At 43.2% G+C, this 18,220-nt stretch overlaps 1 protein-coding gene across 1 annotated transcript in view; it reads right to left on the bottom strand.

The window, feature by feature from the left end:
- The window catches only part of cdcp1a (CUB domain containing protein 1a), a 113,318-nt gene that overhangs the window by 11,574 nt on the left and 83,524 nt on the right, over window positions 1-18,220 (bottom strand). Inside the window, exons 7-8 of the mRNA XM_072560378.1 lie at window positions 9,907-10,260; window positions 5,616-5,709 (exon numbers count right to left, since the gene is read on the bottom strand). Of these exons, the coding sequence (XP_072416479.1) occupies window positions 5,616-5,709; window positions 9,907-10,260 (448 nt within the window). The remainder of the gene's footprint in view (window positions 1-5,615; window positions 5,710-9,906; window positions 10,261-18,220) is intronic.

The following is an 18,220-nucleotide window of genomic DNA, read 5'->3' as shown; positions in this document are numbered from 1 at the left end:
AGGCATTTGGATGGGTTTATGAATAGGAAGGGTTTGGAGGGATATGGGCCGGGTGCTAGCAGGTGGGACTAGATTGGGTTGGGATATCTGGTCAGCATGGACGGGTTAGACCGAAGGGTCTATATCCGTGCTGTATATCTCAATGATTCTAACCTACACATCCCTGAACACAATGGCAATTTAGCATGGCCAATCCACCTAAACTGCACATCTTTGGATTGTGGGAGGAAACCAGAGCACCCAAAGGAAACACACACAGACGCAGGGAGAATGCGCAAACACCACACATACAGTCACTCAAGCCTGGGCTCGAACCTGGGTCCCTGGCGCTGTGAGGGAACAGTGCTAACCACGGAGCCACCATGTTGCCCCCCCTGCATGGGCTGCATCAAGAGCTTGCTATCTGTAACTCTACTTTCAGGGAGCTATGAACCTACGCTCCAAGGTCTCCTTGTTCAGCAACATCCCTTCGGACCTTACCATTAAATGTATAAATCCTGCTAAGATTTGCTTTCCCAAAATGCAGCACCTCGCATTTATCTAAATTAAACTCCATCTGCCACTTCTCAGCCCATTGGCCCATTTGATCAAGATCCCGTTGTATCTGAGGTAACCTTCTTCACTGTCTGCTACACCTCCAATTTTTGTGTCACCTACAAACTTACCAACAAACCTCTTATGCTCACGTACAAATCACTTATATCCAAATGACCTCCCTATCGTGCTGAATTATTCCATGCAGAGGATAGTAGCCTTCAGATTTCACTTCCATATGAGGCACACAGAAAATATGAGGCTTACAGCAGGAATAGGCCATTCAGCTGTTCGAGACTGTTCTGCCATTCAATACAATCATGGCTGATCATCCCAGCTCCCTGTTCCTGTTTTTTCCCCACATTCTTTAGCCCCAAGAATTGTATCTAACTCCTCCTTGAAAACATTTTGTGTTTTGGCCTCAACTGCTTTCTGTCACAGAGGAGTCCATAGGGTCACCACTCTCTGGATGAAGACATTTCTCCTCACCTCGGTCCTAAATGGCCTATCCCATACCCTTAGGCTGTGAGCTCTGGCTCTGGATTCTCTGATCACTGGGGACCATTTAGCCCTGTTAGAATTTTATAGGTTTCTATGAGATTCCCCCCTCATTCTTCAAATCTCCAGTGAATATAGTCCTAAGAGATCTAATCTCTCCTCATACATCAGTCCTGCCACCTCAGGAATCAGTCTGGGAAACCTTCACTGTTCTCCCTCCATTGCCAGAACATCCTTCCTCAGGTAAGGAGTCCAAAACTTCACACAATTCTCCAGGTGCTGTCTCGGCAAGGCCCTGTATAACTGCAGCAAGACATCCCTTCTCCTGTACTCAAATCCTCTCACTATGAAGGACAACATACCGTTTACCTTCTTCACCACCTGCTGCATCTGCAACGTTTACCCTGAATGACTGATGTGCAAGGACACCCAGGTTTCATTGGGAAAGGGGAAAGTGCAATCTATCACCATACAGATAATAATCCGCTTTCCTGTTCTCGCAACAAAAGTGATAACATCACAGTTATCCACATTAAATTGCATCTGCCATGCATGTGCCCACTCACTCACTTTTCCAAATCACACTGAAACATCTTTGCATCATCCTTTGCATCTTCCTCCCACCCAGCTTTGTGTCATTGGCTATTGAATTATTAATATACAGAGTATCAAAATTCTGTAGTTGGGTTATAGCAATTTAGTCGATTCACCTTGATTAACTTGCACCCATCCAGAAGTTTGTGTGAATTTTTAAGCCACTATTTGCAAAAAAAATTTAAAAATATTCCTGCTTTGAAGTGAAGTTGAAACCTTTATCAATCGGTGTGATGTGTCAGAGAGTTGGCCAGCAATAACCCAAGAGACACACGAGTGTGGGCGGCACGGTGGCACAGTGGTTAGCACTGCTGCCTCACAGCGCCGGAGACCCGGGTTCAATTCCCGCCTCAGGCGACTGACTGTGTGGAGTTTGCACGTTCTCCCCGTGTCTGCGTGGGTTTCCTCCGGGTGCTCCGGTTTCCTCCCACACTCCAAAAAATGTGCCGGTCAGGTGAATTGGCTATGCTAAATTGCCCGTAGTGTTAGGTAAGGGGTAGATGTAGATGTAGGGGTATGGGTGGGTTACGCTTCGGCGGAGCGGTGTGGACTTGTTGGGCCGAAGGGCCTGTTTCCACACTGTAAGTAATCTAATCTAAGTAATCTAATCTAATCTAATTAGATGTGAAACATTCCCGGAAAGTGACTGTGTGCTGAGAAACAAACAATAAAAACTCCAAGTGAACAGGTACAAGACTGAAATCAAGTCAGGGGATCAATCAGATAGGTTTTGCCTGGCCAATTTACAGCGATCATTAAAATGATGTTCTCGCCTGGAGGTCACTTGAATGCAGGGACTAACAAACAGTTATATAACAAACAGTTTATATAACAAACGCAATTCTTCACTAATTTTGAGAGTTTCTAATGCTCATCTTTTCCCCATGACTGTCAGTGGGGCCAAATGTGACTGGACTTAAAAATTCCACATAATCCTTGTCATTGCACACTGGGTAAGACACCTTATCTAGTCTAGTGTGGACTTCTATTTAAAGTGGTGATTTACATAGACAATTGTAAACACAATTTTGGTCAAGGGTGTTTCAAAATGCAGATTTTGGTTTGTGGTATTCTAATGAATGACTTTCAGATGAGCAGATTAAAAAGTCTCCACCTTCCCAAACTCCATGATAAAGGTCACGCCCACAACAAACACAGGAAACATTTGGCTGGTTTTCAACATTGTTCGAATCCAAGCCACAGCACAAATGGAGAAATTGAAACGGAACAGGAAATTTTCGACATATTTTGGACAAGGGAGCACTTGAAGGCTTGGCAAACTTGCTGATCCACGCTCATTCTGTTCAGTGGATAAGAAGCTTTCTAAAGTTTTGCTCCATTATTATAACATTTAATTATAAAGTTACAAAGTATTTACTGGACATTCGGCCCAACAGGGAGCATACTGCTGTTCAAGTTCCACACAAACATCCTCCCAATTCTTCTTAATTGAACCCCATCACCATACTCTTTTGTTTCTCTGTCCTTCATGTGTTAATTAAGCTTCCCCTGGAATGCAGCTTTTAAAATGCCATTCATGGCCTTCACTGGCTAGGCCAGGGTTTATTGTCCATCTCTCTTTGCCCTAGGGGAGGTGGTGGTGAGCTATATTCTTCAACTGCTGGGGATCTCAGGAGGAGGCTGAGATAAATCAGCATTGAAAGTGTGTTGCTGGAAAAGCACAGCAGGTCAGGCAGCATCCAAGGAGCAGGAGAATCCATGTTTCGGGCATGAGCCCTTCATTAGGAAGGGCTTATGCCTGAAACGTCGATTCTCCTGCTTCTCGGATGCTGCCCAACCTGCCGTGCTTTTCCAGCACCACACTCTCGACTCTGATCTCCAGCATTTGCAGTCCTCACTTTCTCCTCCCTGAGATGAATCAGTCAGTCAGCACTTCTGGCTGAAGGTGGGTGCACATACTTCACTCTCGTCATTTGCACTGAAGCGCTGGGCTCCCCCATCATTAAGGCTGGGGTATTCATAAAGAGTCTGTCTCCAGTTTGTTGTTTAAATATCCACTACCATTCCTGACTGGCTGTACAGACCTGCAGAGCCGAGTCCGAATCGATTTGCTTAGCTCCGTTTATTGCATGCTACTTCGCTGTTTGGCATATAAGTCACTTTGCTTTGTAGCTTCACCAGGTTTTGTGCTGCTCCAGGCATGGCCTCCTGCACTCTTCATCGAATAAGGGTTGATTGTACAGCTTGGTGGGAATGGTAGATTGGGGAAAATGCATGCTGTGAGATTATACATTGTAGTTGTAAGTCATTTGCAGCTAACGTAAGATCCCTCAACTTTTGTGGATGCCATTTTGTCACTGCAATAGCACACAAATGATTTAAAAGAATTTGTGCTCTCAGATAACAGTTGCTTAGCTTTGTTAGGTTGGCCAGTAGTAACCTCAATCTTCTCATTGTGGGTGTGTGCTTGTTGGATGATCAGAATGACAAGCCTGAGTTAAATTATAACAAGTGACCCCTGAAGGTGTTTCTGGGGGAACCAGCGACCATCATTCTTTTCGTTTTAAAATAGTTATGGAAAAGGATAGGTCTGGTCCACAAGTTAAAATTCTAAATTGGGGCAAGGTCAATTTTGAAGGTATTAGACAGGAACTTTCAAAGGTTTATGAGGGTGGGGGGGAGGTTGTTCAGAGGTAAAGGGGCATCTGGCAAGTAGGAGGCTTTCGAAAGCGAGATAATGAATTCAGTCGGGCAGCCCATTCCATAAACACACCACTCTGTGTGTGGAAAAGGTGCTCCTCAGGTCCCTTTTAAATCTTTCCTCTCCCACCTGAAACCTATGCCCTCTAGTTTTGGACTCCCCCACTCGGGGAAAAAGACCTTGACTGTTCACCTTATTTATGCCTCTAATGATTTATAAAACTCAATAAAAGTTACCCCTCAGCCTTCTACTCTTGAGGGGAAAAAAATCCTAGCCTATCCAGCCTCTTCACAAAACTCAAACCTTCCAGTCTCAGTAACATCCTTGTAAATCTTTATTGCACTCTTTCCAGTTTAACAATATCCTTTCTGTAATAGGGCGACCAGAATTGTACATAGTACTCCAAACTGTGGCCGTGCCAATATCTTGTACGGCTGTAACATGACATCGCAACTCCTGTACTCAGTGCTCTGACCAATGAATGCAAGTGTGCCAAACACATTCTTCACTGTCTATCTGATGATGCCACTTTCAAGGAACTATGTATTTGTACCCCTAGGACTCTCTTCCCAGGGCACTACCATTAACTATGTAAGTTCCGCCCTGGTTTGTCTTACCATAAAGTAATACCTGACATTTATCTAAAACTCCACCAGTCATTCCTCAGCCCATGTCCCAGTGGGATCAAGAGCCCATTGTACTCTTAGATAACCTTCTTTGCTGTCCACTATACTACCAATCTCAGTGTCATCCTCCTATAATCTCATCCAAATCATTTATATAAGTGTTGAACAACAGAACAAGCATTGATCCTTGGGGCACACCGTTGGTCACAGGCCTCAGTTTGAATAACAACTCTCTACCACTAATGTTGCTTTCCTATCATCAAGCCAATTTTGTATCCAATTGGCCAGGTGTCCCTAGATCCCATGTGATCTAACCTTATTAATATATGGAATGGGTTCCAGAGGAAGTGGCTAAAGAACTGTCTTCAGAAATCCCTATTGAATTTATTAGTGATCGTCCAATATGTACAAACTGGGCTTGAGCAGCTCAGTTTTCTTGCCAAGACAAAACAGAAATTGTTGGAGAAACTCAGCAGGTCTGGCAGCATTGGTGGAGACAGAACCAGGGTTTGACATTGAGAGTCCAATATTACTCCTCTTCAGATATTCTGTTGTCGGTCCATCACCAAGCGGCATTCAAGTAAGGGACTGTCAACAAACACTGCACCCATCGTCTAAAGCCAGTTGGGTGGGACACTGTCAAGGAGAGGAGTCTCGAAGGAGAAGTGGGAAAGCAGAGGAAGAGGAGTGAATGGACGTACCGTTGTCTAACACAGCAGATAATCACAGCGATGACAATGAGAAGGACCACACCTCCAGCGACAGCAGCAGCAATCGTTATAATATCCATCGAATCTGTTTCAGAAAGAGAATATTGCTCAGTAACTTGCCTATGAGAAGAGTGCATTGTCTTCTCTACATTGATGTCCTGGGTCTAACATTAGGGCATTCCCCAGCAAGTGTCAGAACTGAATGGGAGTATACTTTGGCAGGATTCGGCCTCTCAAACCATTTGATGATATCATAGTTGACCTTTATCTCAACCCCTTAACTTCACATCCTTTCCGTGTTGGACAGCATCAGGTATGAAGACCTCACATCTGCAAGAGAAAGCTTCCAGACTGAAGGCTAAAGGTTACAGAACAACAGACATGGTTGTAATAAACATCTCATTGGAAAAGTATCAATGTCAACTGCAGTATGACATTGGGTCAATTGGTCCCATGAGGAAGACCAAACTTCAAATCCCTACAGCATGAAAGCAGGCCGTTTGGCCCACAGAGTCCATATCAACCTCCTGAAGAACATTCTACACAAACCTATCCCACATACCATGGCTAATCCACCTGGATACTATGGGACAATTTCCCACGGCCATTCCACCTAACCTGCACACCTTTGGACTGTGGGAGGAAACTAGAGTACCTGGAGGAACCCCATGCAGACATGAGGAGAGTGTGCAAACTCCACACAGACAGTCACCCAAGCAATGGGATCGAACCCAGGTCCCTTGCACTGTGAGACAGCAGTGCTAACCACCGAGCCATTGTGATAGCTATGGGATATTGATCAGAGTGGGAGAAGGCTCATTACTGGGTTTGATTGCTACCGCTGAAATTGTTGAATATTTCAGAAAGAGTTTTCTTTATTCTGAAGACTGCCCTGACCCATCACATCGCCAGCTCCACCAAGGTTGGTCAGTCCTGAATCCGTCCCACCTGGAACAGGTAGCAAACCTGTTGTCCCCAGGCTAATCCACACTTCCTTTCCAACATTCCAACTTGTAAGTACAGTTTATGAAAAAGCTGACAACCCAAAAAAAAACCAAGTACTCTAAAACGAAGCTGATCAAGTTGAATTGTTTTATATTGCATTGAATTTTGATCTATTTCGGGATCACGTTTGGCAATTACATTTGTATACTGAAGCCCTGGGATCTCATGCAATACAAAAACAACATGCAATATAACGGAACTGCAGAACAAAGCCCCTATTCTGAATCTTTCGTAATATTTCGGGAAAAATAAAGTCAACAAAACAACAAATTCATGGGTCTAAAACCTACCCTGAAAAGGCAATAGCTGTAAGATCTAATTCCTGGGCAGGGTAATGGACATGTCTCTGCTTTCCAATGCTATTCTGAGTGCACTTTGCAATACATTAAGAGCTGTACGATTCCTGATCAACATCAGAACATTGACTACAGTTGCAAAAGTCCTTAGGAGCAAATTACTGCAGATGCTGGAATCTGAACCAAAAACAAAAAATATTGGAGAATACAGCGGGTCAGGCAGCGTCCATGGAGAGAAAGCAAGCTAACCTTTTTAAGTCTAGATGACTCTTCATCAGCGCTTTCTCTCCATGGATGCTGCCTGACCGACCATGAACTCCAGCATTTTTTGCTTTCGGTTACAAAAATTTCTTTACTGGCTGTAAAACTTGATAAAATTATGGGATTTCACCAACATCGCCATTGTCTGTATCATCTTTTTTTGTGCTCCCTTGCTTTCATTTTTGCTGCATTAATTGAAAACGTTAATTCTGTAGCTGAAAATAACTCCGATTGTCCGCCTTTGTAAATTTTTATATGACAGACCTGCACACAAAAGGTTGTATTCTATAACTGCAACATCACTCTCGTTAGCTGTGTGTTGTGTGCAGTCCTGGCTCATGCTGAAAACTGCATTTGGCTCCGTCCAATGTCACATTGTAAGAATTTGGACAGATTAAGCAGCTCAGTGTCTGGAAGAAGAGAGGTTTTCCTCATAGTCGGAGTAGCAATGTCTAATGTATTTTATACCTGATTGCTGTCACGGTCAAGAAACCGACCCATGTTAAGACTATTGAGTGAGTGGTTTTCCTCTGTCACACTAGAGGTTGCAACCTAACAGGAAGATGGTGACAGCCAATCAACAGTCTAGCTGGCTCATACAAAGCTGAGCTGTTAAGTATATTCAAGGCTGAATGTAAGAACTAGGAGCAGGTGTAGGCCATCTGGTCCTGTGGACTCCTGATGAAGGGCTCCTGCCCGAAACGTCGATTTTCCTGCCCCTCAGATGCTGTCTGGCCTGCTGTGCTTTTCCAGCACCACTCTAATCTTGACGTCTGGCTCCCCCATTCAGTTAGATCATGGTTGATCTTTTTGTGGACTCAGCTCCACCTACCTGCCCATTCACCATAACCTTTAATTCCCTTACTGCTCAAAAACCCATCTTTGCCTTAGAAACATTCAACAAGGAAGGCTCAACTGCTTCACTGGGCAGGGAATTCCACAGATTCATAACCTTCTGGGTGAAGGAGTTCCTCCTCAACTGAGTCATCTAGTCATACAGCACAGAAACAAACCCTGTGGTCCAACCATTCTATGGCAAACATAAACCCAAGTAAACTAGGCCCATGTTATGGAACAGGTCAGACCTCTTCAAAACATTTTAAGGTAGCCTAGACCCGAACATTTTCGTGCTTTAAAGGCAGATGTAAAGTGGATACTCCAGGAGTGATACAGCTGGTCAAATCACTCAGCTTTAAGCAAAACAGAATTTAGATACACACTACAGTTGAAGCACAGACAAAAGAAAACAGAATTTAGAATAACCAGAACTCCAGCAATAAACACAATGATTTAGATCCTATCTACCTTCCTTTGAAAAAACCCCACAAATGACATCACCGACCTTAAGAAACTAAGACTTATAAATAAGGAAGTGGGACATACCACCAGCACTTCACCAGAGACTCTCACTGATGATGTTACCCAGTTTAGTGACGAAACGTCTGAAAACAAACCTTCCAGCTCAGCGAGCTAATTTACATACTTCTCATCAACCTGAGCTACAAATCTTCTGAAAAATTGCTAATAACTATTTGAAAACCCAATCGACTCAATATCACAACTTAAGAAAGGAGCTGTTCCAATCCCTACAACAGCCCTTAAACGCACCCCTTGGCAAATGATAAATTCAAACTCAGATTCTTACAGGCAGGAGAGATTGCAGAGTGGATAGTCAGGCAAGAAACACCAGTTGAAGCATGGAACCTTGTTTCATAGTAACAGCTTCTCTGCTACCAGCTGTTCCTGACTGCCTGCTAAAACAGACCAAACTAGAAAAAACAACCTGAACTGGGAGGACTGGCCACTCCCCTGCCTTTGTTTAAAGTGGATACCCAGACATATCAGCACCACTGCCTTTACAACCTCTCTTGAAAAAACTTAGGACAGCACAAGCTTATTAAAGTGGCAGCACTATTACACCCATCTGCCTGCTCCTGGCCCATATTCTACCAAACATTTCGTATTTGTGTATCTATCCAAATGCCTTTTAAACATCTAAGATAGACATATTTTTAAATCAGTAAACAAGCAGAAGGCTATGGGGAAAAGGCAGGAAAGTGGAGTTGAGGGTTATCAGATCAGCCTTAATCTCATTGAATGGCACGGCAGACATGATGGGCCGAATTGCCTCCTCCTCCTCCTATATCTTACAACGTGGTGTCAATCTGACAATTTAGTTTAGCCACACCATTAGGACAGTTTGGAATCAAAAAGTCTGATATTATACACATCATGTTACAAATATTCAACACTGGATTTTTATAGCAAAATAGTTACTTGTAATTCAGAGCATAATGTCTCCACTTCCAGTTGCTTTTATGTTTGTTCAGCCTCATACAGGATAACATTAATTCACATAAATATTCTGGAGAAAACATAGTACAGAGGAACCTCGATTATCGGGCATTTTCGATTATCTGAATTTCGGATTATCTAGTCAAGATCACAAGATCCCAATGCTTGGCTAAACTGAGCTATCCAGCATTCGATTACCTGAACATTCAATTATCTGTACAAAATACTCTCTTCAGGTGTCATTTGGGTAATCGAGCTTCCTCTGAATAGAATGTCTGTTTACGGGTTAAGATGAGGCTTTCAAGAAAAGCCAATACTTTGACTGCGAATGAATTGTATAAAATACGCCTGTTTTAACTGAAGTGCTACTTTAATCAGGTCACCTTTTAGTTAATTTGATGTGACTCAGTGGGACTGCTTCCTACCTTCACGTACCAGCACCTGAAACATCAGACTCAGCTGGCCATTTGAAGTCTCACAGTTGGACACATTTAGCCAGAACCTGTGGTGCAGTTCGGGGACTAGCTCGGGGATTGTGTCTGATTCCCTGTAGCTCAAGTGGACGCCGTCACTGATCTGCTCGATGATCACAATGGTCACGTGCCCACGTTCACACGTGGGGATCAACTGCTCCATAAAAGTAAGCTCAGCCACGTGGTCCGGAGGAACGGAGATATTCCATGACGCAGTTAACCTGTTAGGCATTCCAGGTCCCCAGTTAGGACTGAGGAGGCGCACCGGGGAGTCGACTTCTGGAATAATGTTCATAATGTAGTCCTCTGCCAGACAAAGACAAACAGGTGAAGTGCAATGGGAAGATGACGGTGGAACCCTCTCACCTGGTTTTGTAATGTACAACAACCACCAGGGCCACCCCGCTACCCCTTAGTGTAAGGTGATGGCATTGGGTCAACGTCACTGGGCTGGGAATAGAACATAGACCATTTCAGCTCAGTACAGGCCCTTTGGCCTTTGATGTTGCGCCAACCTGTGAAACCAATCTGAAGCCCATCTAACCTACACTATTACATTATCACCCTACATTATCATTTAATTGCCCTGAATGTTATTGAGTGCACTACTATTGCAGGCAGGGCATTCCACACCCTTACTACTCTCTGAGTAAAGAACCTAGAAATGCAGAAGTAAAGACAGAAACCATTGGAGAAACTGTTCTGAAGGAGGATCGCTGGACTCGAAACGTTAACTCTATGACCCAGACCTTACAGGTTTGGCCAGCAATCTCTTTTCACAGTTCTGATTCCCAGCATCTGCAATTCTTTGCCTTACTATAGTCATTCAGAGACCAAAGCTAATGCTCATCAAGACCATGGATTCAAACCCCACTAGACCAATGGGGGGAAATTACATTCAATGAATAAAGCTGGAATATTAAGCTAATTTCAGTGATAGCGACAATGACAACTGCTATCAATAAAGCCCGATCAGATTCAGTAATGACCTTTATGAAAAGAATCTGCCATCCTTACCCAGTCTGGCCTACATGTGACTTCAGACCACAGCAATGCCTTTGAAATGGCCCCATCAAGCCACTTCGTTCAAGGGGCAATTAGTGACGCCCACATTCCATTAAGGAATGATAAAAGCTTTCTTACAAACTATTATAGAAATCAAGGAGCAAGAGAAAGTAGGCAGAAAGTAAAAGACTACCACCACAATTCACCGGCCAACTGTGAACAATAAGCTGCCATTATCTAATGGGTCAAGATTAAAATGTCATTCTATCAGAAAGACTAGACGGGAGAGGAGGATAAATATTTTCACTCAGGACCTTTGGGTTCTGGAACACACAAACAAATAAAAGGTGAGGAAAGTTGACTACGGAGAATTTTTAAAATGATCCTACATTGGGGCGGCATGGTGGCTCAGTGTTTAGCACTGCTGTCTCAAAGCGCCAGGGACCCAGGTTCGATTCCAGCCTCAGGTGACTGTCTGTGTGAAGTTTGCACGTTCTCTTTGCGTCTGCATTGGGTTGCTCTGGTTTCCTCCCACAGTCCAAGGATGTGCAGGTTAGGGTGGATTGGCCATGCTAAATTGTCTCATAGTGCCCAGATAGATTAGCCATGGGAAATGCAGAGTTACAGGGATAGGGTATATGGGGTGGATTTGTGTAGAATGCCCTTTGGAGATAAATTGCCCATAGTGTTCAGGGATGTGTAGGTTAGGTGCATTAATCAGGGGTAAATGTAGAGTGATAGGGCAGGGAAATGGGTCTGGGTGGATTACTCTTTGGATTGTTGGGCCGAAGAGCCTGTTTCCACACTGATTCTACAATTCAAATGATTTTGCAAGGCAAATTACAAAATTTTTAACACTATACCCAACTATTGAGTGAGCAGTATAGTGCAACTCTGTTGAAAGAGCTGAGATGAGCCTTAGCCTGGGTCTCTGTATGACTGTACTAAAGCAAAGAACCGCAGTTGCTGGAAATCAGAAACATGCTTTGAAATTGCTGGTGAAACTCAGAAGGTCTGGCAGCATCCTGGAGGGAAAGCAGAGTTAACGTTTCAAGTCCAGTGACCCTTCTTCAGAACGGTTTCTACTTGACAATGAGGAGGTTTCAATTGAGAGACTAGTGTTATGAGATTGAAGGCGTGTGCTGTACCTTTAACAGAGAGTGAATGCTGTTCTGAACTAAGAGATTACAAGCACCTGCATATATGACTATATGGCAGTCCCACAGTGTACTGGAAAATTGAAAATATATAACCTTTGGCTGTGAAATGGATAGTTGAGTTTTGGTTGCTGATTTGACAACAATTCAAATTTAACCAATCAGTTTAAATTATGTCCCAGGATGCTAAAAGCCAATCAAGTTTTAATTTATTGTTTTGCCAACATTGAACCAATGAGATGATCCAATGTTGGAGGAGTATAAAAATGTGGCCATTTTGAAAATTGGTCAAGAGAGAGAAACTCCTTGAGTGCTAATTGCCCATCTAACATCTTGCTCTTAAAGAAATTTAAAAACACACTCTGTCAGACATACCTTTTCTTGTGAAACATACCTGCAGTAAAAAGAAAGAGAATGATCCAGACAGATCAGACAGAAGACTGAAGACACAGAAGGAGATAGAGACTGTGTGGTTTAGAAATTAAATTGATGTCATTTTAATAAAGTGTTTTATTGGAACAGCATATTGCTATAGCGTTGGAGGCTGATAGGAAGCAGTTAAGAGAAAGAGGGGCTTAGATTTGTGAATAGTTTTTGTTTAATGTTCACTTTTAGAATTAGAGAATAAATTGATATTATTTTCTCGAAGTAGTGGAATTTGGGAATCCTCTGTCACTCATATTTTAACAGACTGTGAGGCGAGGTGAGCTTTTCTGGGTGTTTGGTTTAAGTAATAGAAGGTTTTGCCTCTGTGTCTTAATACTAGTCTTGATTGCTCTTCCAATGAGCCAGTGTGGGTACGACAGGCTGACTGGCTACCTCCTGGGTGGTAACATTCTATAATTCATGACTGACAATATACTCGAGCTGCTGAACTATTTGACAATTAGTTGTGTGGAATTGCTGTGTTATCCTGTAACAGGAATCACTCATGAATCTTGCCCTTATTAACTTTGCAATGTTTGTGCTGGAAAAGGGGAGAATGTACATGAAAAATATATAAAAAAAGAGCGAAATAACTCATCTTTATTAATTATAAAGATGAAACATGAATAATGTAGAGCACAACTGGGTCTGTTTAACAGAACAATTTTTACATAACATACCCAAGTTAGTTCAGCATTAACTGCAATTTAATTGGCAAAACAACTCAAAGATTCATAATTCAGTGAAGAAAAATAAATCTTTAAGATCTTTGCATGTTGACCCAGAGGGACTGGATGCCTTGGTGTTAAATTGGGAGTAGGTTTATTTGACTGAGGTATTGGAAAGATCTGAATACCAAAGATGACTCAATGGGGAGGAAGCATTAATATGAAGCATTAATCATTGTAATAATCTAATGCAAATTACAGAGGCTTCAGAAAGGTTTTTAAACAGTTAAGTTTTAGCTCCATTGGGATTTGAGAACTAGGAAGAAAATAGCCCATCAGAAAAGATGACAAACTCATCCAAACGTGGAGATATCTCAAAAACCAGCCTGAGGGGGAGAAACAAATCACCTCTTCTCTATTACCAGGATTAATTTACTACAAGTGCAGTATTAAGATCAGCAGTAGATCATCAGTAAATCATCCTGCATAGGCTATTTCACTAGAGTGGTACTGTACTGCTCACTCTATAGTTGGGTGCAATGTGTTAAATGTTTGTAGTTCAGTTAGAGATATACAGCACGAATTGCAGAATCATTTGAATTGTAGAGTCATAAGTTTGCTTGCCATGCCTTACAGTCTTACCAGGGCAGAGAGCTGCTCTCTCATTCAAGAGAGACACAACTGGTGGTCGTTTAACCTGAGGGTCACCACACCTCAAGTGAGGGAAGAGGTTGAGAAGGAGATTCCTTCATGATAACCTCAGTTGGTGTGGGAAATGGACCAGCATTGTTGGCATCAATTTGCATCACAAACCAGCCATCCAAGCTAACCATTAGCAACCTACTCTGAAATAACGTTAAGTGAAGTGTTGCTTCCAACAGGAATCAGTGTAAAAGCCACAGCTAAGTTGCTGCGGACATCCTTTGATTGTTAAAAAAGGACAGGTTAAAATATGGTGCATGTGTGGATTGTGTGTTCCTAGCTGAAATAGAAGAAAGAATAAATTATTTGAAAAACTTAAGGAAGGCTTATATAGTTAGATACTTCAGGGACTTTCTCTGCAGAAAATAATCTTTAAAAGTGATTAAATTGTGCATTCTTAAATGTTTGTACTTATAAGTGTAACATATGAAAAGACCAAAAAAAACATAAATGCAGGAACAGTAAATACAGCAATTGTTAAAATTACACCTCAACCTGAAGAAGTTTTAATAGATCAGGCGCCATCTCATGGCATTCACAGGTCAGTGCAGGTCAAATAACACACACTGATCAGTGCCTGCCCCTAGGTGGAGCCCAGTGCGTTCGGAACAGCAGCGTGTTCCAAACATTTTCTAATCAACCTGTTCAGGGACATTATTACACACACAGATAAGATGTGAGCTTGGGCCTCCTGGCTCAGAGGGAGGGACACTACCACTGTACCTCAAGAGGGTGTGAAGGGTTGTTAAATTTTGGGTCACCAGCTAACAGGTGGACAATTACAGTTTCCATTCACGTTAAAGTACATCATCATGACCAATGCTGCAAGCTACTTGTGTGGATATGTGTAGGCAGATTATAAAGAGGGAAGACAGCTGATTGAAATGGTTAAGAAGGCGTCTTCCCTTTATGAACAGAGGTTTGGAGTAGGGAGGTGATGGTGGAACGGTAAAAAGGTTGGTCTGGTCACTGCAAGAGTATTGTATAGCGAGCAGTTCCAGAATCCACATTTTTGTTTGGGGGGGGGGGGGGGGGGGGGGGAAATGGGTGGGGTGGTAGGGGAATGTGATGGCATGGGAGACGGTACAGAAAAGACTCACCAGGATGTTGCCCTGAGTTGGGGAGTAATTGGACTGGGGTTGTTTTCCTTGGAGCAGACTTGACTGAGGAGGAGTGGGGACGATTGAGATGTGCATAACAATGAGGATCATTGAAAGGGTAGACAAGAAGAAACTCTGCCCCTTGAAGGAGGGATCAATGACCAGGGGTACATGTTTAAGAAAGGAGGGTTAGAGGAGACATGAGGAAAAAATATTTAACTCAGAGGATGGTAGAATTCTGGAAGTCACTGCCTCTTAAGGGTGGTAGAAACCCTCATAACATTTAGATTGGCATTTGAGACACCAAGCACACAAAGGTTATGGGCTAAGTGCCGGAATTACAGTCTCATAGAATCTCTACAGAGCGGAAGCAGGCCTCCGAAGAACATCACATCCAGACCCAATTCCCTAACTTATCCCTGTAATCCTGCATTTCCCATGGCTACTCTACCTAGCCTGCACACCCCTGGACACAATGTGCAATTTAGTATGGCCAATCCACCCTAACCCGCACATCCACATATTGTTATGTGGCTGTGTTTGACTAGAACAGACTTGATGGGTGGAAGGGCCTTTTTCTGTGCTGTAGATCTCCAGGACTCTTGTGATTTTTTCCTTGGAACAGCAAGGGTTGAGAGGAGACTAAATAGAGGTATTGAAGATTAGTAGGGGGACAGAGGGAGGGTGGATAGGAGGCAATATTTCCATTTAATAGATGGGTCAATAACCAGGCGGTAAGAGGTTGAGAGGGAAGTTGTGGAGAAGTTTGTTTTCATCCAGAGGGTAGTGGGAGTCTGTAAAAGATGGTGGTCCAGTCAGAAACTCTAACATTCGTGCAGTTTTTAGACGCTCACTTGTGTTGCTCCAGGTGTAAGAACCAATTAGCACAGCCAGATCTTTAAGGTAAAAACAATGACTGCAGATGCTGAAAACCAAATACTGGATTAGTGGTGCTGGAAGAGCACAGCAGTTCAGGCAGCATCCAACGAGCAGCGAAATCGACGTTTCGGGCAAAAGCCCTTCATCAGGAATAAAGAGCCCGAAATGAATAAAGAGCCCGAAATGTCGATTTCACTGCTCGTTGGATGCTGCCTGAACTGCTGTGCTCTTCCAGCACCACTAATCCAGTACACAGTCAGATCTTTGTTGACTGGTGTCGACATGATGGGCTGAATAGCCCCCTCTGCTGCAAATGTCTATGGTTCTATAACATTGTTGTGTTTGTCTGTAACAGCTGGGAGAGCTTTTAATCTGTTTTTTATCCTCCATCAACAGCATAGCTTCATCTTGGAAAACCACTGGAATAGGAAGACCATCCTCACTCAAAATGCACTGAACAAAGCATTGACCAACGGCTCAAAATGCAACAACTTAGACTATTAGAATGCAGCAACAGTGCTAGATAAATTAACAGTCTAAGGAGCATCACAGGAACCCTACTGAGACACACAGAGTTTTAAGGGCAGATGACCAGAAGTAGTTTTAAAATACATCTTAAAGGGGGAAAGAAAGGAAGATAGAGTGAGGCAAGGATGAATAGAGAGGAAACTGCATGAGCTTGAGGCCTAGGCCTGAGACACATCCACCAAGGGTACAGCCATTAAAAATCTGAGATCACTCAAGAGGCCAGAATTGCAGGAGAGCAGAGATCATGGAGGGTTGCTGGGCTGGAGGAGGTCACCGAGATAGAGAGAGGCAAGTACACAGAGGGAAGTCAAAAAGAAGGCGTTGCTTGACCAGGAGGATATATAGGTCAGTGGGCACAGGGGTAGCTGGATGACCGGGACTTGGTGCAAGAAAGCATACAGGCACCAGAGGCTTGGACAGCCTTTAAGGAGGGTGGGAGAAGGGAGACAGTTCAGGGGTGTGCTGAAATAGGTGGGTGTCAAGGTAAAAGAGGCATGGTTGAGGGTTTCAAGAGCAAATTTGCGAACTGCATTGTGGGAAGGTTGGGGTAAACATTGGCATATTCCAACAGGAACACAACATTGGCACATGGCATCTTGCACCACAAACAGCCAGAAAGATTCCCATGTAGTGCCAAAATGTTTACTTTCAGTGAGTCCCTCAGCTATGACAATAAACTCAGTGTAAATTCTAAACAGAACATTGCAATGTCCCCACGTTTCCATCGATTGACTGTCATGACATATTGGGGCTGCATGGATCAGAAATGGGACTGGATTAATTTAGGATATCTGGTCAGCATGGATGGGAAGGGTCTGTTTCCATGCTGTACATCTCTACGACTCTGTAACCTGGAGCAGAAAAGTGGTGCCTGTTTGTGGGACAAACAACGTGGTCAGAAGGACAGGAGGGTGGGCACCTGCAACATGGCATGCACTGTCGCCCCCTGCTTTCCTACGTCATCAGCCTGGCAAAAAGTGACACTGCAGTTGCCCAAGACATGAGCAGTTGCCAGCATTAACCAGGGATAAGTCTCACTGGTTTCTCCTAAAATACATGCCAGCTGCTTGGATCAGTCATTTGGTTACTTAAGTAACTGAACTAGCAGTACATTAAAAAGGAACTTTTAAAATTAATAGAAAAGCAAAAGCAGACAAGATTTTTCATTATTATAGCTTCTTTTGTCACCATCTCACCTCTCAAAAGTGCCCTAAAGCTAATTAAACACATTTTTGAAGTGTTGTTACTGTTATAATGTAGGAAACAATAGCCAATTTGCAAACAGCAAGCTCCCACAAGCAGCAATGAGGTAATGACCAGGTCAATAGACAATAGATAATAGACAATAGGTGCAGGAGTAGGCCATTCTGCCCTTCGAGCCATCACCACCATTCATTATGATCATGACTGATCATCCTCAATCAGTATCCTATTCCTGCCTTATCCCCATAACCCTTGATTCCACTCTCCTTAAGAGCTTTGTCCAACTCTTTCTTGAAAGTATCCAGGGGCTTGGTCTCCACTGCCTTCTGGGGTAGAACATTCCATACATCCACCACTCTCTGGGTGAAAAGGTTTCTCCTCAACTCTGTTCTAAGTGGCCTGCCCCTTATTTTTAAGCTGTGTCCTCTGGTTCGGGACTCACCCATCAGCGGAAACATGCTTCCTGCCTCCAGAGTGTCCAATCCTTTAATAATCTTATACGTCTCAATCAGATCCTCCCTCTAAACTCAAGGGTATACAAGCCCAGTTGCTCCAATCTTTTAGCGTAAGATAGTCTCGCCATTCCAGGAATTGACCT

This window comes from Chiloscyllium punctatum, chromosome 41, assembly GCF_047496795.1.
Source record: "Chiloscyllium punctatum isolate Juve2018m chromosome 41, sChiPun1.3, whole genome shotgun sequence".
NCBI lineage: Eukaryota > Metazoa > Chordata > Chondrichthyes > Orectolobiformes > Hemiscylliidae > Chiloscyllium > Chiloscyllium punctatum.
The sequence above is the reverse complement of the archived record's forward strand: the minus strand, read 5'-3'. Positions and strand labels throughout refer to the sequence as shown.